This window comes from Falco rusticolus, chromosome 8, assembly GCF_015220075.1.
Source record: "Falco rusticolus isolate bFalRus1 chromosome 8, bFalRus1.pri, whole genome shotgun sequence".
Lineage (NCBI taxonomy): Eukaryota > Metazoa > Chordata > Aves > Falconiformes > Falconidae > Falco > Falco rusticolus.
Window position 1 is genome coordinate 28,538,667 of NC_051194.1, and position 26,815 is coordinate 28,565,481.

General features: G+C 37.0%; 1 protein-coding gene across 1 annotated transcript in view; it reads right to left on the reverse strand.

Annotated features, from left to right (window-relative positions):
• Nucleotides 1-1,708: 1,708 nt before the first annotated feature.
• The window catches only part of SPOPL (speckle type BTB/POZ protein like), a 37,565-nt gene continuing 12,458 nt past the window's right edge, over nt 1,709-26,815 (reverse strand). Inside the window, exons 2-11 of the mRNA XM_037397165.1 lie at nt 21,836-21,970; nt 21,555-21,676; nt 21,153-21,304; nt 17,105-17,232; nt 12,471-12,648; nt 12,321-12,376; nt 10,599-10,721; nt 8,239-8,381; nt 8,103-8,156; nt 1,709-5,976 (exon numbers count right to left, since the gene is read on the reverse strand). Of these exons, the coding sequence (XP_037253062.1) occupies nt 5,832-5,976; nt 8,103-8,156; nt 8,239-8,381; nt 10,599-10,721; nt 12,321-12,376; nt 12,471-12,648; nt 17,105-17,232; nt 21,153-21,304; nt 21,555-21,676; nt 21,836-21,913 (1,179 nt within the window). The 5' untranslated portion in view covers nt 21,914-21,970 and the 3' untranslated portion in view covers nt 1,709-5,831. The remainder of the gene's footprint in view (nt 5,977-8,102; nt 8,157-8,238; nt 8,382-10,598; nt 10,722-12,320; nt 12,377-12,470; nt 12,649-17,104; nt 17,233-21,152; nt 21,305-21,554; nt 21,677-21,835; nt 21,971-26,815) is intronic.

Genomic DNA, 26,815 nt, shown 5'->3' on the forward strand with positions numbered 1-26,815 from the left:
TCTCATGATAAAGTTAAGATGTCATGATTAGTTCGTAACAGCTGTGATGTCTGGAGAAGTGGCTCGGACACACTTGAATCTGTATTTCTCACCTGTGATGGCTCAGGCTGCGCTGTGAAATACTTCTAGTGGCAGTGACAGGGACTGCTTAAGCTGGCACTACTCGGTAGGACATCAAACTATGCCTTCAGCGTATGGCAGGGGCAGTTCTGTACAGCGAGAGATGCTTTTTACTCTAACAGCATATCTTACCAACCAAGGTTCCTTTCCGCTTCTAAAGAAAAGGGAAGGATGTATGTTGGACTTCAAATGAGAATTCTCAGAAAGCTGCTAAAGTTGTTACTAGTAATATCTTAGTTAAACCAAGATTCAGACAAATTAAGACCATAAAACCTTTTAGCAGAAACATTCAACTAAAAGGAGGAAAAGCTTTATTTGTGTGCCTGGTTTCCACACAAAGGACTATTAGACTTCATTTTAGAAGGAAAATAGTTGCTTTTTTCAATCAATGCTAATTGAACCCGTTTTGCTGAATAACAAAGAAAACTTTCGTATGATGACAAGATAAACAGAAGAAAAATTACTTCATGAAGACTAAGGATAAAAATACAGCCTTCTAAAAAAACCCAACAAATTAGTGAAGTTTAACAATTCTTCACCAAATTCTTGAACTGAGCTTCAGATTTCAGGGATTGAATAAATAATTTTCATTACCATTCACAGTGGTAACCAGTCACGTTTACCTTGGAGGTTACTAAACTGTCTGGGAAGGTGTAAGTCATGCCATTGTTCATATAAGCCCCACAAGGAACTTTGAGCTGAATCATTACAGAGAAACTTAAGGGATGTATGTTTTAAGCAAACATTGAGAATTTTGCATGTACCTACACACAAAACAGCAACGTGCTGTGCTGAGATACTCAAGACCGCCCTGTGACGACAGCGAGGTATCCTTATTTGTTACCCAAGTCATCCTAGGAAGAACTGCAGTGGTTGACTGTGCCACATTCTTGCCGTAGCCTAAATAACACAAGACAGGTAACTGCGTGTGTTCAAATGACCTGCATCATGTTTATAAACTTACCTTGGCATCATGGTTTTCTGGAGTTTGGTGCATCCAAAGTCAAATACAGAGCAGCCTATCAGTAGCGCTACTTGTCTTCGCAAGGTATCGGTAAGCGTATTACACCCCACGAACTGCCCAGACAGATTATTCTTACATACCACTGCTCCCATAACAAATGCAAGCAACATTTCTGTGGTCACAATAAGCCTATACTCCTTGACAAGAAAAAAAAAAAAAAACAAGACGGTTTGCAATGGTAAATGGAAAAAGAAACCAAATCTCTTGGAAACCATGAGGCCCATCTTCATTACCACAGGATCAACTCTTCTTCCCACTGAGCATCGGTTCTGACAGTCTGTATAAAGGCAGTCATTTCTCAGGCAAGTTACAAGCTGTTCGGAGGTCTAAGTTATTTGAGTGTCAAAATGGAAAAAATAACAAAGTTATGGAGATCAGAGCAAGACTGCAATATGATCCTCCCCAGGAAAGGTTTCCAGAAGGACAGCAGCATATTTTACACTAGACTGATTGACAGTGCTAATAAAATGCTTCTCTCCTTTGAGAAAGGTTAAGGTAGCCATTGGGAACATATACGGGGGGAAAAAAAAAAAAAACCAAACATATACAAGCCACACAGACACATTCTGTATAAGTAACAACTTTATTGTAACTTGATGTGCTGAAATGCAAAAATATTTTCAGCAACAAGGTACAAAAAGTATTTCACCATTAACATCAGCTGATAAAAAAGGCTGGATGGTTTGATACAACTGTTTACATATCTGAATTCTCTTTAATCATTTCCACCCCAAAACAGGTCTAAGTTATTTCACTGGTTTAATTTCTAAAATAGGACTCATTGATCTTAAGCCTTCAAAAACCAGGTTACAAATACAGTGAAGTTCCTTGCAAAACACTTGAAATAGTGAATTCCCTTTACAAACGTAGTCCATTTACTGTAAGCAGAAGCCAGGTTATGAGATTAAGTCAGTATCTTGTTAGCTAAGGAGCTAAACTCTGCACTAAATATGCTATCAACACCAGACAAAGAGGACAGTTAACATTCCACTTGTCAATTACAAAAAAATAAATCAATTAAGCTTAGAAATTTTAACCAACTGTAAAATTCAACAATATTTCAGGTAGCAATACCTCACATTTGCAATTCACTGTCTTTTATGAAACACAGTTTCAAATACTGCACATAGTTTTATTCTCCCAAGGGAGAAATCTTACCACGAGCATTTAAAAGGAACATAATCTCCATGTAGATCTTCTACTGACCTTCTGTGCAAAGGTGAATTTTATACTAAGTACTCAACGTTTAGAAAAACATCAGAACTAGAGTAACTTGTAAAACTAACTTTGTGTCCATGATTATCACATTTTGACATACACTTATTTTGTAACAGCAAATATTTTCACATTTTCACAAAAATATACCATTACTTAACTTGTATCTGTAATGCTTATTTTGTGTGTAGTTTTTACCTCAGTGAAACTGAATTTAGGAAGCAAGAATCAACATGCAAGAGAGCTCACATGGGTAATTTGTAACTTTTCCATCTCAACTGTGTATCAAATAGCATTCTCCTTCACCTTTAAAAATCCCTTTTAAAAAGATCTTGTATCCTGTTAAATCTTCTCTTCATCATTACAACAGTTTCCTAAAAGGCACAATGTGTTCATACTTCTGCATGCAGTAAATGGACTAGGAGATAAGGATTTATTGAAGCATCTTCCACCCAAAGTATCTCCTTAGGAGAGGTTCAAACGGGAAAAAAAAATAAGATATATATATAATACATAGTAGCATTTTAACAGCAAATTTGAGTCCTTATTTTTAGAAAGTCAAAGTCATTCTTGACAAAAAACACCACACAGTCATACACACGCGCACGCACACACAGGACACATGCAGGGTTCTCCCCAGAGAAGTATGGAAGCGGTGGTTCACACGTATCTGAGGGAGTAGTGTTGGCAAGCCAAAACATGGCACCTTCATACATTATATTCCTAATCTGTATAGAAAACTAAGAAACCCCCGCTAAGATTTCAGCCTGAAAAAAAACCTGTCCGTTGTATGAGATAGTCTTATATCTGCTGCACTTAGAACTGGCAACTGAGGTTTAAAGGGCAAGCTCTTGAGATGTGGAGAATAAAAAAAGCTACTGAATCCAAAGGAGAAGGTTGCAATTACCAGCTATCCCGTTCCAGTGAGAACACTGCATGTAGTTATTAAAGAATAGAAGCAGTGAATAAATTAGTGCACTCACTTAAGAATATGGCAACCATTTTACCTTTTTCTTAAGAGCTGACAAACCTTGAAAACATACATAATAAATAAAATCAAATCTAAAAAAATCAATTGTCATTCTTGTTGGGTTGGTGGGGTTTTTTTCCTGTTAATGCATGGTATACACTGCCTGACTTGAGAAGTGGACACTCTATGATGAAGACAATAGTACAGCACAGTGTCTGACATTTTTTGGTACAAAGTGTGCTATTAAGCTTCTAAAAGAAAAGTTTTCATGGAAGTCTAAGCTTTCCATTTGACTACTGTATGTTGTTACTTTAGAACAAGCTGAACTGGACAATCATTACAGCATTAAATATTCAAGTCACTTCGTATGTCAGAGCTGCAAGTTTTACCAGTGATAAGTATGAGGATATATAGTTCTAACGCATTACACAGTGCAGCAAAAACATCACTATTTTGGAGGGAACAATTATCTCTACATCTTATTGTGAAGAATGCTTACGAGACCTTATTTTAGATAAATATTTAAAAATTGATAAAAGGATAAATCTTTGTAAATATATAATTTGATGCCTTACATACTATTAAAGTTTCTGATTTTACACTTTATCCATCAAAGATTTAGTTAGAAGGTAAGAAGAAAATGCACATTTAGAGGTTACTTTATTCTTCAAACTTGGACCGGGCGTTTTTTCCAATTTATCTTTGCTAATGGTTTACTAGATGCCAAAGTATAAAACTATACACTCTTTCCTCTAAAAATTTTGTTCAGCGCAAATTTAGGTGAATCTTAATGAAATGAGGATGGAGATAGATTTTTAAGATGGTAAATCTGAAATTCTTCCTCTCTCCTCCCTGCATAACTCCTTTTAATAGAGAAACTAAAACCCTTATGCAAATATGTTTATAAATTAGATGAGATCTCCTCCCATTCCCCACTGCTAAACCCAAGTCTTCCCAGAAAAGAAATATAGCATATTATCACTATTACAGTAAACTCAATGCAATAACTCAGGAAACATTTAGAGTGTGCACTACTGCAGAATTTTCCTCCCAATTGTAAACAAAGCTATCAAACACTGAGGATGTTGATATTAAAGCTAAGATTTATATAATAAGGAACTGGCCCATGACAAGCAGTTTACAAATGTTTCATCCTTTTCACATTATGCAGAATTTCAATACCATCCACAATGCTAGCACAATAACTGAAATGCAAGACTGAGCAAGTCTCTGCTTGCAAATACCATCTGACATTTTGGGGAAATATTCCTCTTGATGTGCACGTAACCTCCTTAGGTGTTAATGGAAGCTGTGCACATCCGTCAAGATGGGAAAAAAATCCCTTCAAAACTTTACCATTCACATGCCTTTTTCAAATAAGCGAAAAATATTCTGTTAGTTAAATATGAAAGCTTGCAATAGCCACCTTCAATTGAGTCTTAAAAAGACATGCCTTTCTTTCTAACAAAACTAAATCCCATGTGGCTGTGGGCATCTTAAAATGTATCTAAAAAGTTAAGCCACAATTACCTGTACCTCATTATCATCAAAAGCAAAATATATATGTACCACACAACATACAAAAGTTACACGTTAAAAGTGCATATTCAGAATCCATTTGGCCCATTTCTTCAATTTACATTTGGTCATTCTATGCATCCTTTACTTTTCTATGAAACCATACACGTGGGATATATTTTTTCCATACACAACACTATTCTGTTTTCACATTGAACTCTTTACCTCTCGGTCAGTTCTGCATTAAATGTAAACTAATGATGGACCGTAAAGAAACACAAGCAAGAGGTTTATTCTGTGTTTCTTTTTACCATTTGGACAGCTTTGACACACACACAATAAGCATTACAAACTGTAATGAAAATACATTTTTGGGCCAAACCATTGCATATTTGCCCCCACAATGAAAAATAAATTATGTTCAAAGCAGTATATTGCCATAAATAGCCTATAGGCATCTGCTGAAGGTAAACAGGCTCTCCCTATATTTAGCACTTGTCTAGGGTACATGATGTGCCTCTGGTTCAAGTGCTTCTAATGAGAGGCTAGTTAAAACCTTCCAGTTAGCACAGGACCAAACTATAATCATTTTCTTTTCTTCTGAAAATAATGGAAGATCCCTTTCAAAAATTAATCTTCAGTTATCAACTTTACTGCATTATGGAGCTAGTGCAATCCTGCAGAGCCTAGTCAAAAAGACAAGGCACATTTAAAAATAATAATAAAAAAATCAAGATACATTAAACTATATGGACTAGAGAGTCATTGAAGATAATTTAAGGCCTTTCAGTGAATTAGAGTAATCAGTCTAATTTAAAGCTGAGGATTAAACCATAAATTATCCATCTGAAAAGCAAACAATAGGCTTTTTCAGCTTCTGTTCTGTGGACAAGGATAACAAAAACTCTTGTTATGGTTTGTGAAAACACCTCTGGACATGGAGGAGTAGAGTCAATTCAATTTCTCTAAAGTTCATGGAAGATTTCATGACTGTTTTAGCCGTTTGCGTGGAATGCCAAACTGTGGACACTGTGCAGATGCTAGTGCGCGAAAGGCCTCTGCTACTAAGTGAGGGTGGGAGTGGATCATGGACTTCCAACCTGCTGTTTCCATTATGTCTGTTGCTTGGCTGAAAACAGAAGTATTAAGAATGGTCACACAATTTTACAAACCAAATGCACAAATGCACAGTGGAGAAGAGCAGGCAAGGCAGATCTACTGCAGAAGAGCAGTTGAGCACTATCAGACACTAGGCTTTATGAATGCCAGTAAAATTGCCATTCAAAGGCAGCAAATTGCAATTTGGTTATATTAATATCATCACATGTAGGACACAGGGTACTTACTCTGCTCTACTCTGTACCAGCAAGACCTCAGGTAGCAAATAGTGTCCAATACTGGGCACCGTGTAAAGATAACTGCCTTGAAATTGCTCAGGAAAACCAATAAAAATAAGAGGGAAATTAGAAGTGAGGTCTAGTGCAGAGACAAAAGGCAAGGGAAGACACGGTAACCTCATTACCTAGAAGGGCATGCTCAGTTTGGGGAGAGAGAAGGATGATAAGATGAATCAGCTGAAACTGCAGCAAAAATGATGTAGTTCATGCACTAGAAAAGCCACAAAGACAGATTAGCTGGCTAACTACAGAACCCTTTACTGGGAGCTCGCAGTTACAGTACCAGTAGAGCATACTTGAGAACATTTACTCTTTCTTCAGTACAAGATAACGGACTACATTTAGAATGGCTTTCAATGGCCACTGTTGATTTTGAACTAACACAGAAGGAACAACAGATTTCAGCAAGTAGAACACTGACATCCAGGTGATTAAAAACTATGTATTTACTTTCTTATGAAATAATGTAGAATAAAACCATAAAATCCATTCTGTACATGAAGAATATTACACTGGTTGGGATGCATCCCACATTGACACAGGATCAATTTGTAATTTGGAACCAACAGCTTATGCCTCAAGCCCAAGTTTCCACGGCCCTGCAATTTCAAAAGCCTCTCATGAGCACCTTCACACCTTCACACTGCTTCAGGACCACTGTCAAGCATAAAGTTAACAGCTGACCTCTACACTATACGATCTCTAAAAAAACCTTTTGCAGATTTCTAATGCAAGCCTTTAATCTTCTGCTGCAAGTCAGTAAAGGTAAGTGCCTGAAGAAACAAAACCAAAGTTCATACTCCCTGGTGCCCAGAGCCAGTAAATTAAACCAGGCCCTCTCACATTACTTCTTTGGTTTATTGCAGATGCTTTAGCTGAAGTTAAGATGACCAGCATCTTCACTACCAATTACCAAAGGCAGAATTCAGCTCAGTAAATTCCAAATCACTTGAGAAGGAACATGTCAACTAGTTTACATTATTGTGCATTCTGACTTATCTTTTTTAATTTTCCTACTGGCATTTTACTATTTACCTTCCACCACCCACTTCCTTGTCCATGTAATGCTTAATCAATAGGCCTGTGAAGATGTTTCTGGCCTTTTTTTAAAAAAAAAAAAAAAAAAAAAAAGCGAAACACTAGTATTAACTGGTACAACACAGCTTATAACTTCTCTGGAGATTCTGACCGTAAGTAATAAGTGCTCTGCTATTCTTTTACTGTTCCAGCCTACCACTGGCTATTCTGAAGCTGGCTGTCTTCTATTCCATGATTCACTTGAGCTGTTCTAAACATATGCTGCAATCTGTCCTACAGTCCCACATATTCTCAACCTATTTCCAGTGTAGGCATGAGCACTTACGGACTCAGCCAGATCAGAGGGACCTGACTGACCAGTTGTGTGGCCTCAATACTAGCGCTGGCATGGGGGAAGGTGCACAAACATGTTGCCTAAGGCAAAAAGAGCAACTGCCCTCCTTTCTTTGGAAAGGCTGCAGGCTCAGATTGACCTAAGGAAGTCTGGAAACCACACTGGGGTTGTCACTCCTCCAGCCACAAACCTGGTTAGTCAAGAGAATGGTTTCCTTCATAAAGGTTGCTGACACCACCTCACAGCACTGCTGTGTCCCTAGGAAAGGAAGGAAAGCCAGCTACGGTTACGATCTCACACCGAAGGGCAGTTAACTGTCCCTGTCGTTTAAGGAGGAAGTCACAATCACAACCGGGTTAGCATCTGCTGAAGCCTACTTCCGATCAGTGACTGCCCTCAGCAGTGTGGAAATGAATCAACAGTTCTTAAGATCTGCAGTCTGTTTAGCATTGTTTGCACAGAACATTGTGAGGCAGGGAAACTTACTTGCTATTCCAGTTTTTCCCATCTTTACACCCAAGTTGTCTAAGAACACTGCACCTGTAAGAGAGAACTGTGCTAATATTGAAAAGGTACACAAAGCATAAATACAAATATATTTAGAGTCTCAAATATTACTTGCCTGTTAATAAAGTCTATTGCTTGTGCTTTTAACTGTTCAGCGCTGTGCAAATCTGCGAGGATAAGAATGTCAGCAACATTTTCTACCGAGAGGTTACTACACAGTGCTTCCTCACACATGACCTTCAGCCGTTCCAGTGCATACTGATAAAAGAAAAAACTACACTAATCATTCTTCAAACTCGTTCTTTCTACCGTTATCTCTACAGCTTAACACAGTTCCAGTCATGAAAATGCTTGGTGCCTCCCACACTTAACAAACTGCTTCCAAACAGGTAATTCAAAATTCAATATGCTGCACTGATGAGTCCTCAAAGGGTAAGAAATGCATTAGGTTTGACACAAACTGAGCAAATGCTTACTAAGAGAACTTTTAATAAAACAACAAAACCAACTTATTCAGAAGTTTTCTTTTTCCTTCAGTTTGGTAAGGGAAAAAAGAGCAAGGAACAGACATGGGCTCTTTATCAAAATCATCATTAGATGGGGTTACATCTCTAAGCAAGAGACAAGAAATTATACAATGGAAAGTATTTGTTAAACTGTCCAAGGGAAAATACATTAGCCTGTTTGAAACTACCTTGTTCCAAGTTTAGCCCCATCCCCATCTGAATTTCTTAATTTCTTCCATACCCTTGACACAGCCTACCAGAAAACTGAGTAATTGCATTCCCACATTATATTTGCGTGAATAAACTGTGCTTTCTTGAGGCATGCCATGGTCTGAACAGGTTTCATTCAGCTGTATACATTTCTACTGAGATCTTACTCATCCCATTTAGTTTAGCATCTTTCAGATACAGTTTTCAAGTCCAAAAAGAATTTCAGCCACATAAGTGGCATATATTCAAATTGCCAGTCACACGTTTGTGTTAGCAACTGTTCATGCAACAAAGAAACACCACTTAAGAAAACTCAATTTATTAGGCTAACATCTATCTAGACCTATGCATTTTTACTTCCATTTTATTACTACAGTATTCCTCAGGTTACCTCTACTTACAGTAAATACATATAAATTGCAACAATCTGTACCCACCAGGTAATTCAGCAGTGTAATGCCTTTGGTAATATGCAGAACACTCATTTCTTAGATTATTATTATTTCACATTCAGAACAAATAGCAAAAATTTTCTAGCAGTTTTTTACTGTTACAAAAAGCTACAGGGACCTCCTAGATCACCATTTTTGTTTTCTGGTATTGTGGACAAGCATGCAACTGTACATTATAATATTCTCTACATTTATCAATCATGCCCTAAATAAAGGCCATCATTCATAAAACACCACCATTTCCCCTTCCTGCTTGAGTGTACTGAAACTTAACAAAAGACCATCAGCTTTGGAAGGTGAGATGCTGGCAGTGACAGGTGAAAAGAGTGGTAAGTCAAAGGGCAGCATCAGGTCAAGAGATGATGAAAAAAAAAAAAACAAACACCAAAAAACAGAACACATTAAGCTGCCAGAAAAGAAATAAGTGTTTCTTGAAATTAACTACTGGGATGACTTACACTACCTTAAATGACTTAATTGAGATTGATTATGAGAATAGGCTGGTTTTATCACTAATGTTTTACGGATATGACTGCACAGCCAATGCAGAAATTGCAAAGTTAGTTTAACAAATTGCCACACTCAACTGAGAGTGAAAAAAGTTTCCAATTACACAAACTGAAATTAGTATTTTCCGGATTCTAAACTACTTACGCCTCCTCAGGGAAAGACAACTGTGTGCCCTCTGAGGAAAGTTAACTAAAATTTCTACCCAAGTTTTAAAGCAGTGAAGAATAAAACCAAGGTATGGGTCAAGTTTTTAAAGTGTAAGAAAAACTGTAAATGATGCTATGAAAGGGAATAATCTCACCTTAATTTCTGTGCTGTTATAAGTCCCCTCACCTCAAAAATAGTAAAAAAAATATTTCACAGAGCAACAATTTAAAGAATAGAAAAGAGCCCAATACAGAAGCTATGAAAGATTAGAATTACTATATTTGTAAGGAAGACAAAAAATGTCTGAAGCAGCAGTATTTTAGGGAGCAGAGTTAATTCAAACACTTGTATAAATCCTCTTTAAGAATACGAAGATCTAGAATACATTTCATTTGAGACCAATTTTCCAAATCATATTGCTGATAAAAAAATTTGGATAGTAAGTATAATTAATATCTGAAACTTCTGATCAAGAAATATTTATAAGACTTCTACTGCTAAAGATAAGTCTGTTCTTTCCCATCTTTCTCCATTTCTGATGAGATCTGGTTTTCATATTAATATCAAAATATATATCAAACTGAAAAGATACTTTTATTTTAGAAGAATGTTACAAAGATTAGGTTTGAGAACCGGAGTCCGTTACTTACTTTGTCTGCAGCTGCCAACAAATTGTCAGCCATTTTTTCAAGGTTTGGTGCTTTTCCTGTGTAAATGAATCTCATCATTTCTTTAAAAACTTCAGGGTCTACATCATTTATTTCTACACGATTCTGGTGAAGAAGAATAATCAATAAAAGCCTCTGGTTTAGCTACAACTTTAAAGTGAACATATCAAGTATCATCTGCACGGACACTACGAGCATTTGCCATCCATCATACAAAAATTCTTACACATTTAAGTTAACATTCAACCATATTAAGCAAAAAGTAATCAAAATCAGTAGCTCTTAAAGTCAGGCAGAAATCTGTTGGAAAAGCCTCAACAATAAAAAGTTATTGCTGCTTTTTTTTTCTAGAAATGTCTAATTCTGGACTCTATTGCACAGGCTGTACATAAAACTCAAGGCACAGTTTCAGAAATATTTAAAAGTGGTGCAGAGTTTCCAGCTTGACAATGATGTGTTTGGAACATCACAAGTCAGAGCAGCAGACAAAGTGAGCCATTTTTGGCTTGACTTAAATTGAGTCAACACAGCCTGTTTTGTTCTCAGAATCCAAAAAGCAAACAAAGCAGCACATCTAGCTGACATTGTGTAGCTGAAGACTGTCCTGATAGAACTGTGGTATTGTGTGCTTCATCCATGCTCTAATAGTATTCCCTATAAGCAACTAATGAAGTAGGAAATAATGTCAAAGATATACAAGCAAGCAACAGACTTTTGAACGGAGTACAAAACTCACAGGCTATCTATCAGCCCATGAGATGTAAACGTTCTGGTTCCCTGTCCACTGAACCACATACAGCATTTAGGAGTAGGGCTGCACTACTGAAGCTGTGACACGTCCAAGTTTCTTTCAGTCCAAAAATCTCGATAAAATGCTTCCAATATTCCAATTCTACCTGTGAAAGTTTCCAGACTAGAGAAGTGCAGCGGAGAAAAACACCACGTCAGTGAAACACTGTTGTGCTACAGCACCATATTTCTCTGATTTATTTGTTCACACAAGTGGCACCATTGCAGCCTCCATAACTAAGTGATGATCACCTACTACAGTCCTTGAGGGAGCTGATCAGTCCCTTGCTTTTTCATGGATTCTGCCTGTAACCAACCCATTTTAGATATTATTCTTCATGAAATACACAAACAACCCCTCATAAAAGCAGAAGCAGCTCTCTGCTGATTAAGTAACTACCCTTCCAGAACACTTATACAGGTCAAGTGCCTGCAGGAACTGTGAATGAGGAGAGCTTCACTGCCTCCGGGCTTAGTTTGAGTCATAATTCACCTATTGTTTGTGTCATAGCTACCATATAAAATGTTTTAATGCACTACAGCAAAATCTTAATCAAGTCAATCAGCTTACGTGAAGGAATAAAAGCACAAAGGGGAAGAGATTACTAGGTCAACTACATCAGTAGCTAATGTTAAAAAAAAAACAACCAACCAACACTGATCTCGGGCAGATAGTACCTGAAAGAACAAATCCTCCCTCCAGAACATCCGTATGGTCAGCCCTATCTGCTTTTTCTACGCAAAGAAACTCCCCCAGAACTCAACAGGAGAGTGTTCAGGAGTAGTACCTCCTCCACTCATGCACCACCATGCAGTACTCATCTTCCTCAACTGGCAATACTTGAAGATCTCTGCAACTTTCCCCTTTTTCATAAGGTACAAATATTTACAGGTAAAGTTTTCTGTCAGGCTTACCTTTTTGCTTTCCTCCATTTCATGCTCAAACATTGCATTAAAAACCGGAGATCGTGCTGTATCAAGAAAGGTAAATATTAAATATAATCAAATTTTAAACTTTTAGCAATTTAAATTACAAAATAATAGCAATACAAAAGTAGAAAGTACCTGCAAGGACAGATTTATGAGCTTTGAATTCTTGTCCTCCTACATAAAAACTGCAATCTGTAAATCTTGTTGTTTCCCAGAGATTCCCTAAATCTTCTGCTAGTCGACATTCAGGTACCTTCAAAGTGTTTGTATTAGACTGTCCTGATATATTTACTGAGTCTTGGACCACGCTTACCTAACAGAAAATCACAGCAAGACAACTCCTTCATAACTGAATGCTAACAATAAATAAATTACAGTACCTATTGCTAGAACTTCAGCAATTCCAAAGCAAAGCAAAAAACAGTAGTTTCTGGCATTAGGCCAGAGCCATAAAAGCAAACTGTAAAGCATTGGTTTAAGTATCATAAAACAAACACAGCTTTACATACAGACTCTAATATTGTGTATTTATCCAACCAAAACAAAAAGAGAGAGCACAATACCACATGCCACCTGACAGAAATGCCAGAGTAAGTAAGTCAAGGACAGATATGGGTTTTGGGATACCAGTGGGATCAAAAAGCAAGTTAATGCTATTTCAGAGATAAATTTAACACTTTAACGTTCTTCGCATGTGTAATTAAAATATATACACTACAAAATCCTAAACAGATCATCAGGATCACAAGGTCACTGAAAATGTGAAGATCCACATAAAGTTTGAATAGTATGATATTTCTAATTTTAATTACAGTAAGTTTATATTTAACGTGCAATGTGATAATGCAAATTAAGTGCAAGTAACATAGTTCCTTCATTATTTCATTTTACTGTGTCCAACTGAGGCAGGAATCACAAGTGATTGTCTTCCAAACGAGATTAAAAGCCATTATTTTAGAAATAATAGCCAATGAAATACAAGATGTAGTAGGTAACTTCAATAATGAAACACATGGTCACAGGATATAATTTTCGTACAGAACTAGTTAAGAAAACTGCAAAATATGCGCATTTGAAGTGAATATACTGCTATTATTTTCCATCAAGTCTTTTACATAAAGACAGTAGCATTCTTTTTTTCATGTATCTTTACATACTAAGTCATTTTAATCAGTACGTTGTGAAAACAGAAGAATCCAGCAAGTTTCACTTCTGCTGTCTGAGATCACATGCCTGAGAATAAAACCTTCATAAGGAAGAGCCATACTACAAGATCTTGATAACTGCATCTCCCAAATACAGAAAATTAGGATTATATATTCAAGAGAAATGCTGACACTGTTAAGATCAGTGCTTTGTTTGATTTCCTGAGGCACAGCATCTGGAATAAATCTGGCATAAAGCAAAAATAGCATAGCTAAGCTTCACAGAAGTTGGAGCACTGCAAACCAAGCTCCAGATCAGAAGAGGGGGACGATCCAATTAAGACAGAAGCTTGGGGATTTGAATCATTGCTTAGTGCCCTGTTTCATCCCATACCCCCTTGTGATTATAATAAAATCCTTTATGTTCTTCCACCTTTTAAGGGGGAAAAATATATATATATACCCCAAAGCACTGAAATTTCACTTTCACAGTAAGACTAGCTATTTACAGCACTGAAAAAAAAATCTATAGAGCTGTTGTGTACTCTATTTCACAGTTTTCATACACACAGAGTGATTTCAGGAGATATACATACACACAACAAAGTTTTAGCTTAGCAAAGTTGTCTTCTGTTGCCAACGGAGAACTCTGCTTCTTAAAACTTCACGACCCAAGCTGTCTGCAGAGCAGCCTCTTGTTAGCTACAGGCAGTGCCTAGGAAGTTCATCTACACATTATTTACAAGTACTTAAACTGATCTCTGATGTTCCCAGCTTCTATTTCAGAATGGCTAATATATAGACAGTTGTGCAACACAACCATTTGTTGAGACATCCTTTAAGGATATAAGCCAAGCAAGATTTTAGTTCAAGTCTCCTGCATCTAAGTGGCCTGGCATGTATTGTCTATAGATAATAACGATTTAAAGATTCTGAATACAAACACAGGGGTTTGATATTTCATCTCACTTGTCCTGACAGTAAGCTTAACGAGTAGGTTTTTTATTTAAATCAAGCTGAAATCCAATCAAGTTTATCCTACATACAAACTGAAAACTCATCCTCGGCTAAAAGTGACTGGTTTACGATTGTCTCAACACTTGACACAAATCCTTACACTTCAGGCACCTTAGAGCTGTGTTCATAAAAATCACTCACAAGAGTGAAGGTATTTCTTCACTAAACTGCAGGAATGAAGATGCTAAAACTAACAGCAGTCTAGCCAAGACTTCCAGGTACCCTACAAGGTCTGATTTACTTAGGAATCAATCCAACATGAAGCTTCTGCACAGCATACTCACTCTAGGGGCACAGGTCCTGTTTGCATTGCCTACCCTCACGTGTAAAGGTATATAAAAATCTATAAACTAGAACCTGAACAAGTTGTGTGTGATGACAGTTAACATTGATAACGTCTATCGTTTTCTTGGGTTTGAATCTCTGGTGATCCAATAGTAAAGATGCTGTAAGTGATACCCTAGACTACTCAGCCTAAGCTAAGTAAGAGATCTGTGAAAGTACTCACTAGGAAAAACAATCCTGCAGAGAATTGTCTGTTCTATCAGCAAATGAAAATAATTGCAAGGCTTCAGTAATTTCAAATCATATGGAAAGTGAGAATGAGTGAAAGAGATCAGTTTTCTTAAAGAAATAAAAGTACAAAGTTGTATTAAATCAATAGGTCACTTGGTGGTGGCAACATCTGACTTTGCAAGAAGTATTTAACAACCATTCACCTTCCAAGCCAAGAACACATCCAACTGATCTTAAGAACGTTTAGCAACACAGAAGGAGTATCTTTGCTGCCAAGGAAGGCCAAATAATCCTCCTGCAACCCAACAGGGAGAAAAGAAGAGCCAAACAGCACAGTTGGTACTCAGTGACCTTTACTAAATACTTGCTCTATCTGGCAAGTTTAATCAAGCCAAGTGCAATATAGTTTTAAAGAAGTGGTAAGTCAGCCTTCCAAGCAGGGTACAAGTAGGAAGGCAAACACAGAAATTAGAACTTACACTTAAGTTCTATAAGGACAAAAACTTCAGATTTGTCTATAGAAACAGGTCCTTCAGCCAACATCTGTTATTTCTAATGACAGCTGAAGAGCTAGAACACATCCAAATAACAACATTTAAAAAATATGTTTATTTCCAATTTTTTTTTTTTTTTGCTTTAGCTTGAAACACGCCAGGAGTTATTTTAACATGTTCACTGTGCACATTCAAATGTTGCACCTCCTTCAGCATTTATAATCAGGGTAGGTCAAACACTTCACAAAAGCCACTCACATTAAAACACGGAGAAGCATTGTAGGGAAACACAGTTATATTTAAAGATTACCATCAAAGCGTAACCAATATTTCTTCTGGAAAATTCAGTATTTGTTCCATTTATTTTTTTAAAAACTTTATCTCTAAGATTAGATAGCGACCTCTTTCCAAAACCAAACAATTTTTAAGTGTTCAGTTACATCAAAGTATTCATTACAAAGAAAACTTAAAATGAGAAAATACTCAAAAGTATCTTTACAGAAGAATAACACACTTGTTACATCTGTTTTTATCATCCAAATAACTGTACTCATAACAAATTTATCATACAGCTAATTTAACTTGTCTAAGTGAAAATAAGATGCACTATACTTGCAATATCTAGTCTCAGGGGCCACATTTCAATTATTCTTCCTACACAGCATAATGACATATAATTAAATTATAATCTTGCCAAAACATTTTTACACGTTTCCTGTAAATACACAGATCAAAGCAAACATAGGAGCAGTTAGAGCATCTATCATCCTCCTAAGTCACTAATCACTTTATGGCACCAAAGATAACCAGTCAATGTATATTTAACATACACTGTACTTAAACTGCAACTTCCTCTGGTTTCCATTTTTAAACACTGAGTAAGCTTTTCTCTGAATTTTAATATGACAATTTAGGTTAGCAATGTAACTGATATAGTAGAAGTGACCCATAATGCACCATCAAGTTACATTTACACCACAGCTCTCAACATCAATTCTCAGTATTAAGCAGTCCTTCTACAGGATACTTGCATTTGTTCAAAAAACAAAATGTTTAACAATTATTATAAAAATGAAGTGTTTAATTTACTGGAAAGGCCTGTTCAATGGTTAAAGATGTCAATTATGATATTATAGGAATACAGACTGACAAATAGGTTTGTTTTTTTTTTAAATTAAGAGAACCAGCATGTAGACATTTCCTTTTGCTTATATATTGAAAAACAATCCTATAATTCCAAATACAACTTCAAATAAAAGTGACCTCAGTAAAACCGTACATGCTGTCTATAAAAGTATCAGCCACCTTTTACTAAGTATTTCTACAGTCAATTCTAATTTAATCTGGCAGATTCATGGAGAAGCCCAACAGTTTATAAATGATCAATTCAGACTTCTTCTACACTACACTTTAGTAACATGTATCCAAAAAACCAAACAAATACAATACAGCCAAAGCAAATATGTACTTTAATATATTTATAGTTTACAGAAGACAATTTTTATAGCATATTACTGCTTGAATCAACATAAACATCTATCTACTAGAGCGGAAAACATTTTATTTGAAAGTTTACTACTTAAGAACCTATACCCACCTCACAAAATAATGTAAGCTTGTCATCTGGTAGAAGACCATTAGCTTCATCTAGTAAAAAATCTCTTCGGATAAATTTCTTAAAACCCCAGTCCTTGCCTTGCACAAATCGATATGCTCTTTGGCTTTCTGATAAAAAAATAGTTATGCACAAATAAAGCAAGTTAAATAAAAATCTTAACACAAAACACCACCTAAAGTCTATATTAAGGCTAAGTGTTTATCAAGAAATGAATCAATTTAACACATTTGGATCATGTGTCACACTCTTAGAAACCCCACAAAATTAAAACTTTTTAAAATGTTGTAATGGTGTTATTTCATAGAACACTTGACAGTAGAGCACAATTTGCAATTCAGACTATATCATCTCCTTAAATGTTATCTTAGGCACTATCCAGCAAGAGAGGAGTTTTTCAGTTGGTGTTTAAGAATGCCAATGTGTCAAAACAGAAATTGTTCACAGGGAAGTACCATTACAATGAGTTTGTCATCACAAATGCATTCTGACAACACTTCTGCAGTTGTCATAATCTGTTTTGACTTCTTCTTGAAACAGAAAATCTTGTTTCACAGGTTGAAATTATTTTGAAATACAGTAAAAGCATTAAAAAAGCAAAACAGAAATAAAAGCTTTCACATAAACTATTTTTTTGGCCATAGAAAGATATTTGTATTTACCTTTTAACCATAGTTAGGAGAATTATTTTTTTTTAATCCATCAGATTTGATGTGATCACACAACCCTTTTCTTCCAGCTCTAAGGTTCATAGCCCACAAAGGGTTCTCCAAGGTCGTATTAGTGCAAACACAACTAATTCAGTAAGATTAGCTGTTTTACATGGCAGGTCCACTGAAAGGTGGCCACTTGTTCCACAAACCGAACCACAGTAAAGAGCACCATATACTTTTACATGGAACTAAAACATGGGAAAGAAGTTATTTGGGAATAGCTTTGAGAATGTAAGTAGAATAAATCATACTCTGAATTATGTTTAGAAAGAGTCTTCAAAATGAAGAGAGCAAGAATACTTCTGAAATAAGACTGGAGGGGAGGGCGGGTAATTTCAAGAAGAGTTCTCCAAGATGGAGCTTTCCTTTCATTCCAAAAAAGCTGGGTGAGAAAGATGTCACCATTTCATTTGCTGTATAGATACTTTAGCCCTCTGGAGAGCAAATTAGAAGTTAAAGTCCAAAGTATGTTATAAAAGCCAAGTATTTTTCATTACAGAACATATTAAAAATATCATTCCTTCTACAATGCCCAAGTTAGGCATCAGGAAAGTGTGTTCTCTACACTAGATAAACTGGTAGCATCACTGAAACAGACTTGACCATGCAACACACTCTGTATGTTACATGTAAAATACGTTGTCCTCACTGCCAATAGCTGGAAAAATGATATTCATAAGTTTTTCACTAGAATTAAGCAAAATGTTGTACAGGTTTTGACTGGGGGTGGGTGGGTTTAACACAATGAACCACCACCCAGGAACGGAGAATGCATGAGGTGTCTCTACCCTTGTCACCTTATTACACTCACATATTCAAACAAAAAAAACGACGCAGAGCACAGAAGCAAAGCTAAAATGCACTTACTGAAGTGCAGCGTGGGCTTTGAGGGCAACAGAACAAATGTAAAATACTGTTCACATTTTTTTAATTTAAAATATATATATATTGTTTAGGGTTTTTTGGCATCTGGATTAGTGTTTTCACATTTTTACCAACTTGCCAAAAACTCACACACCTTAAGAAATAGAATGAAAAATCAAAATCATTTTAAAAAGGTTCAAAAATGTGTTCTCTATATTCAGCCCAATTCTTTATTCTGCAGACTTTGATTTTACTGTATCAGCAACAACCAGTGTGAACGCTCTGAAATTAGGTGATCAGTAGTAATTTCAGTACACAAAACCACAAAAATACAGCAGCATAAAAGCCTACACATATTTTCCTCCTAATAATGTTAAAATGTTAGTTTGTTACCTGTTTTATACACAGCTTCACCACTTGAAGCAGTTGTCTATGCATGAATTATCAATTTACAAAGGACATCTTAAGTCAGGCATCATTATACTGTATAAATAAAAACACAGCATCTCCAGAAGCAGATGGCAAATGGCTGGGAAGCCCAAGAATCAAGATTTCTGTTGGTAATTTCCCAAAACGAAAAGATGTTTAATGTTCCTGTTGTGCCAAATACAGGACAGCTACTACTGCAAAAGCTGCAGATGCATCTACCCACTGGATTTTGGTGTTTTAAGACCTTATGATTTTTAGCATTTAAGGTAACACTTGGCAAATACTCTTCAGGAGTGCCTCTCTGAAATGCCTGTAAACTCATGTATACAGCATGAGGAAGAAACAGAAGGAACTACAGGTCTGAGTGCAGCTGCAGGGATACAATCTCCCTGGCCTCACAGAGACACAGTGGGATGGCTCAAGTGACCGCAGTGCTGCAGTGGACAGGTACAAGCTCTTTAGGGAAGCCATGCCAGGAAGGTGAGGGAAGGGAGCTACCCCTTCCACGACAACTGCAGGAATGCACAGAGCTCTACTTGCAACAGATAAACCAGTTGAGAGTTTATGGGTCGGGATTAGACGGCAGCCCCATGCAAGTAATATCATGCTTGGTGTCTGCTGCTAGACCTACTGACCAGGAAGAAACAGGTGACTGGCAGTTGGGGTCCTAGCAGACAGCAAATGAACAAGAGTCAGCAATAAACCCCTAAGGCAAAAGACAGTCAGAAGTATAGAACAGGTTGCCCAGATAAGTTCTGGAGCCTCCATCCTCGCAGATATTCAAAGCATGACAGATCCTAAGCAAACTACTCTAACTGACCTGCTTTCAGCACGGGGTTTGGACTGGACAGCCTCCAGAGGTCCCTTGCAACCTCAATAATTCTGTGATACTGTGATTATCTCAAAATATTTTTTGATGCACACACTGCCGTTTCACTTCATTACATACACCAGTCCAGTAGTGGACTGGAATACTATCTCAAAGCCAAAAGCCATGATCCACCAAATGTATAGAAGTGTACCTTTGTTCATATAAGCTCCAGAACCAGGTGATTTGCATGGGCTGAAGCAACCAGCTCCATCAGCAGAAGAGGATATACAGAGTGCAATTTCTTTAATTTACTTTCCGCCTGAGAAGTCCAATTATTTAATTTTTATTTGAACTCAGTTTTGTGGATTTACTGCAAAGATTACAAGTGGGCCTAGTTATGTAAGGAGAAAGTAGCATGAACTTTGGGTATGAGTAGTGGAGATCTGCAGATGTCTCCAAGAAATTCAGAACTTGCAACAGAACAGACCCTGTAAGATCTTTTAAGTCCTGGAGTAGGAGGAGGGAAGAAAAGTACACAGATTCTTCTTATAAAGGACTAGCAACAGCAAAAACTTGGTGCAGACCAGCATTAAATTATGTGTTTTCATGATGATTCCAGCTTTCCCAAAAATGTGTTTCCAATGAAGGTGGTGCTTACAAGTTTGAGACTAAGAGCCATACATTTTTCATACCAAGAAGGCAATTAAATCAAGCTACCAGTTAGTTCAAAGTCTTCTAATTCCTTGGGTACATCACTCATGTTTTTGAGCTGATTACAGTGTAAATCAGATTAAATAGACCAAAACATTGTAAAGGAGTGTCTAAAAAAACCCAACAACCCTGCATGTTTATCCTAATTAATTATGGAAATCAAACACTTACTTCCACTGTAGCTAGAAACAAGAAAATACACCCGTACTAACAGGAAGCAGGAATAATCTGCTAGAAATGCTAAGTGACAAGAATCTGGAGTGACAGCAGTTAATAATGCGCTGTAATTTATACTGCTCAGGATAGAATTAACATCGCTCAGTGATCAGAAATGTATGAATCGTGAACAAGGCTTTTAATTAAGTTTCTAAAAGGATATAAAAAAGATATTTTAAAGTTTATCTCAATACTAATTTCTGTTCGCAACTATAAAAAATTACAACGCAGATTTTCTTTGGGATATTCTTACAAATCCACATGAAATACATTAAGATTCCCTTACCCATTGCTTTTGTTTCTTCTCTTTTTGCATTCAGCAGGGAAAATTTGAATTTTGCTCTGACTTCACTTTTTGGACAACTGACTAAAAGCAAATATAATGACAGGTAGTCTTTACTTTCATCATCTAATCCCTTTGGATTCACTCTCAGGCACCTGAAAGAAACAGAAATTGTACTTTAAATTTTACCCAGAACAAATTCAGAAATATTTTTATAAGATCCAATGATACATGCTATTGAAACGAATGTTTCAGTTAGGACTATTGAAACTTGGAAATTAGAACAAACCCATACCTATTGCAAAACTTCAATAATGTCTGAGTTTTAATATTTGTTTGCAATTTAACTTTCCAGCTTTTGTGAGTGAAAAACAAACAAAGCAGTTGCTAGAATAAAGACCTTACCACTTCATTTTGTCATTTGGCCCTGATGAAAAGGTAGAGCTCTTTAAAACTTCACCCATTTCTTCTCGACAAAAACTGAAGTTATTAATGGTCCACATGTAGGAAAATTTTACTACTTTAACCTGAACAAAAAATGTAGAAAAAGTCACTAAAATTTAACTTACATATCAAAGCATTAAATATGAGAACTAGCTGGACTATAAGCACAACTCAATTTTAGCTATTTTTTTAAAAATTATAATTGACTAAAAAAATAAAGCCATTAGAATTTATGCAATTACCTGTGTGTAACACCAGCTTTCAGCCACAGGTCCACTGGACATCTCCCCAGGAGGAGGTGGGGTAGGAACCCTTGACATTGCCACTTATTGCAGGTTTATAGTATCAAGATAGCAATTCAAACTTCAGTAATTCTCCTAAAAAAAGTAATTAATATATTTTGTTCATCCTTTTTAAGTGTGAGGTGAAAAATATTTTCATATCCATATTACTGTGTTTACTAAACGATGCATCTGAAAATTAAACTTGAAAACAGGACGATGCCTTTGCTATTTAGACAGGCTAGGTGTCACACATTAATGACCACTTGTACTAAAAATCTGCAGGCTGAATCTTCATGCAACACTTTATAAAAGCAAGCACTTATGCATCGTACAATACCACTAAAGACATTAATTCAACATCACCTTTGCAAATCACCACCTTGATCGCTCCAGTCATGTTATAACTTTCTTCAGAATCTTCTTTGATTTGAAGAGTAACTAGAGCCTTGTAAGCACTCAGTTATTAGTACCAAGGTATTAGTTGCCCACACAGGCATAATTCAGTCCTAAAAGAGCACCTAGGCACCTGGGAGCAGAATACATTCAAACAACCCTGGGATTTCTCAAGGGAGGGTAAGAAATTTGCATTTGAAGTAGTATTTTCTTCACACATCTTTCGGCTGCCTTGTATCTTCAACACCAACAGATTCAACTGAAGAACTATAAATCACCACAACTGTGTGCCTGTTTCCTGTTGAAGCACAAAGCTGAAAAACAGTTTAAGTCAACTCACCAACTCTGAAGAACTTTTTAATAGCCCATAAAGCCATTTTGCCATTATCACTTAACAGAGCACTACAATTTCTCCTGCCCATCAGAAACTGAGTCACATGCCCAGATTAATCACATCCAGCTAAGACATGAAATTAGTCAGCCTACTCACACTAGCCTTTGTACACAGCTAGTGAAAGAAGGTGGGCCTGTCAGAGGGTAGCTCTAGGTTACTGGGCTGACTCTCCTTTAGGGAGGGTTTGCTGTCACCTTCAGACAGGTTCCTCCCAGGAGCACAGCTTATCACTTAAGCAGCTCCATTAAGTTGCTTAAAAAGTGAAACGAACCCTGATCAAACCAGATGAAAGTCACAATTGCTCCTGCCAGGCAACGTTTTCTCCTAGTACAGAAACATCTCCTGCTATCACTAAAGTGACATCAGAAAACTACAATCTCCCTGCAACATCCGAGTGTTTCACTATATAGGTCTTTTTACTTCTGATAGAACAGTGTTAAATTGTCCTACTCAGAAGATATGATTGCACATCACTAATCATGTTGGAACTCTGCCTTCAGGATAGGGAACATGTAGGAACAAGGTTTTATGCAAACATTGGTAAGACATCACTGCAAGACCACATGCAACTCAGTAACTATGTGAACAAGTTTATTATTCCTATGGAAAGGACAATTTTTCTGTGACTTGCTATGATCCTTGGTAGATGCTTTCACTCCTGCCTTTCTGGTAGGTTTCTCACTCGCAATATGAATTAGCTTCCACATTAAAGCCTGCTGACATGGGAACTGCTCTGAATCACAAAAGTATAAAACCTTGAAAATAAAAGTATTTCTCAGTTTTTATCAGATGAGAACACAGATGCTATACAATCAAACCCGTTAACAGATCTTTATTAGCAGATCTACTATGACAAGATAAAAAAAATAATCATTGAATAAGTTCTCCTTCAAGATATGGATCATTGGGACATGAAAGTGTAATCACAAATACACTTCAGCTGTCTCTCCTAAGTAACTTTTCCCAAATGAAACTTGTAATCATTTATGGCAATATTCAATACTTAATTAGTACTTTCCATAAATGAAAACTAGTAACAAACAATCACTCTACATTTGAAGATAATGGAACTTGTTTGCCCTGTGTTTTTTTTAAGTAGGAATCACATGGATTGTGGAAGCTGTCTTTACATGGATTTGGTTTACAGGATTACAGTTTGTTTTAATTCTCTGTACAGAACCACCCTGAGTAAAATTCCTAGGAAGGATACCTGTGAACATCCATCTTTTATAAAGCAAATATTAGTACTTATATTACCATTATTTCTGGAAGCATATCCTGTTCAATGATAACAACTGAAGCTGTTTCCCAAACACATGATGGACTGTACAAAGAACCATATCCTGGAAGTGTTGGAACAGCTTACCTCAGCCTTACTGAACCTGTTTGCTCTTCTTCAGTTCTCCAAAGTGAAAACCAAGAAATACAGCCCACTCCTTATTCTATCATTTGCATGAGATGCACAAAACTGTCTCACCTCTAACCTGTTCCTTGGTTCTTTCAGTCCATTAGAGCAGTCAGCTCCTGGTAACTATGAAGGAACAGCAGATCCGAGCCAAGTTTGCTCTGAAGGGGCCTCTAAACAGAAAAAGGCTGCAAATAACTGCTGTATAGTATCCTCTTCAGAAAGTGTCCAGTGACCTTAGGCCAACTACCTGTAGTCAGCTGCTCCCCCCGTCTCACAGCTAAAAATCAGTTTGATTCACTGAGAATTTAACTCTAAGCAAAGGTAGTTATTTTCAGGTCCGTCTGTTGACTTGTCTCTGTACCTGTTCTACCCAGGGCATTTGTACTTCAGAGGCTGCTTCCACCTGCTGGATGGCTTTTAATTATCTCAGATTGTGACAGAAGCCATGATTTTACACAAGTATACTTTTCAGATCCTTCTGAACAGCTTCAGCTTTTTGTAAAGTTTGCCATTACAGCATTAGGACCAGACAACTGATTTTCATGAGCTCTTGACACACCTTTGAGGAGCAGATTTATACCTCACTCTTTTGGGCATGAATTTACTAAACCAATCAAATTTTTAGATTGAGAAAACTGGGAGAAAAGCAGTAACTTTAAATACTTGATATCATACTGGAAGCCTGTGTTGAGGAACAGTCCTTTTTATTTTTTAATATGTCTGGATGCATATTTTTTTAAAAAGCAAGAAACCAACCAACAGCAAACTGAACAATGAAGAATGAATAAACAAAGCATTAGATGCTCTGCTCAGACATATAGCAAAAGACAGAGAACAGCAGGGAAGCAGTTTAGCAGTACTGCGTCCCACCCCTCACTTAATCCATTAATCGGGATTTGGGTGGGGACACGGGAATATTTACCAAAACTACAAGGTGAAAGAACACAAGCTTCAAAGATGCTATCCTGAAGTACACAGGTATATGAGGAAGGAAGCCCCCGGCCTGACACCCAGCCTGAGTGGGCCACTGCATGCCCTGCCTGCTTCCTGTGGCCACTGACGGTTGCCAGGGCCAAGCAGACCTCGCAAGGGTAGACTGAAGGTGAGAAGACAGACACAGAACCAAGGGTGAGTGTGCAGCTATGTACTGTGCTCTGTTTAGGGAGAAAACTAAATACTACTTTGGAGAAAATGTTTATGAATCACCAAGTAGCCGCTGTCATCAGCTCTGACAGAAAGGTTTTTCAAGCACCAAACCCTCACCACAGCCTATTAGATCAAATGGTTGGGAACAGAGGGAGCTGCAGTTCACAAAACCAGTCTGAGAATGACTGGGCAGAATTAAATCAAAAGCAGGAAGACAGGCCTGTTATCTGCAGGACAAAATAACTTAGAGGGACGATTTTCATGCTAGAACCTGCATTTATTCCTCCACAGGCTATCATGAACAAAGCAGCAGAGGTGATGGAACATTATCCTGCAACACCTCAGAGTTTTCAGGCACAGCCATACCTGTCTGGACATGGCTTAACAAACCAGTCAGTGTGGCCACTTTGCCAGGCAGAAGTCACTGACCATCAGAGGAAACATGCACTGAGAACAGTAAAACAAGTTTTAATGGATGAGGCAAAAGAAGTTTCTGGCTTTCAAAAGGGAAATGAGATTATTTTTAAAGGGTGTTAAGTACCTTTGTTGTTTGTTTGATTCTTTTAATGAAGTGAAATACCCATACTGAATGTGGTGCAGCAGTCAGTGATGATTTTACTCTCTGCAAGTTTGCTTTCATTGTCTTACTTCAAAAGACAGAAGAAAAGCTCAAAGGTATTTTACCTAACCAGTACTCCCAGACTCCAAACATGATGAGCTTATCACTACTTCTACAGATCTCTTAAGGAACACACTGGTTTCACCTGCTAATCACTCTGCCAAACAGACCAGTCTCTCTTAAATCAGGATCTTCACAGAGTTGAGTGCTACTTGCAGAGCAGTAATGGGCAAGAGGCAGAGATAAAAAAAAAAAAAAAAAATTAATGTTAAGTACATTTAGGAATCAACTGAAGTACTCTCCTAGTCAAACAAATACTTGTGGTAAACTTCAAGCCATCTGAAGTTGATTACCACTACCTGCAGATAGACTGTAAAGAAAGCATGGGCTAGCCCCCATAAAACGTATTTACACTGAATTTCATCAAAAGCTGTATCAGCTCTCTATTTTCTTAACTTTAAGATATCTTAATATTCAAAGCTACTTCACACATCAATGTAACATGTGAATTTCATCATATTGTTTCCCTTCCCAGAAACCGAATGTTTGACAACATTATTCTAGATACTTTTCAACCTCTTAGAGCTAGACAAGGACATATTCCCAGTCTCTTACATCTTGTGTTGGAATCACCTCAACTTTTTCACTGAAAAAATAGCTAGCTCATTAAAGTAGTACCATATGCATATGAACACACAAACAGCATTTTCTACTCCCCCAATAATAAACCTGCAAAACACTCCATAAACCTATTTGAAGAATCACCCGAAGTGTTAGTATGATCTTTTGCCAGTTTTCACATCTAAGAGCAGAAGCTTGGTGTAACAACTATATCGTAACAGTTCTTTCAGAGTAATAATAATGTAACAGGTGCATATAAGCAGGTGTGCATGTTAGCCAGTGACCACAGCCATGTTTTATCTTTGTATTTCAGTAAGGTATTACAGTCAACAAATTACTGGCAGGAATGGCTAAATG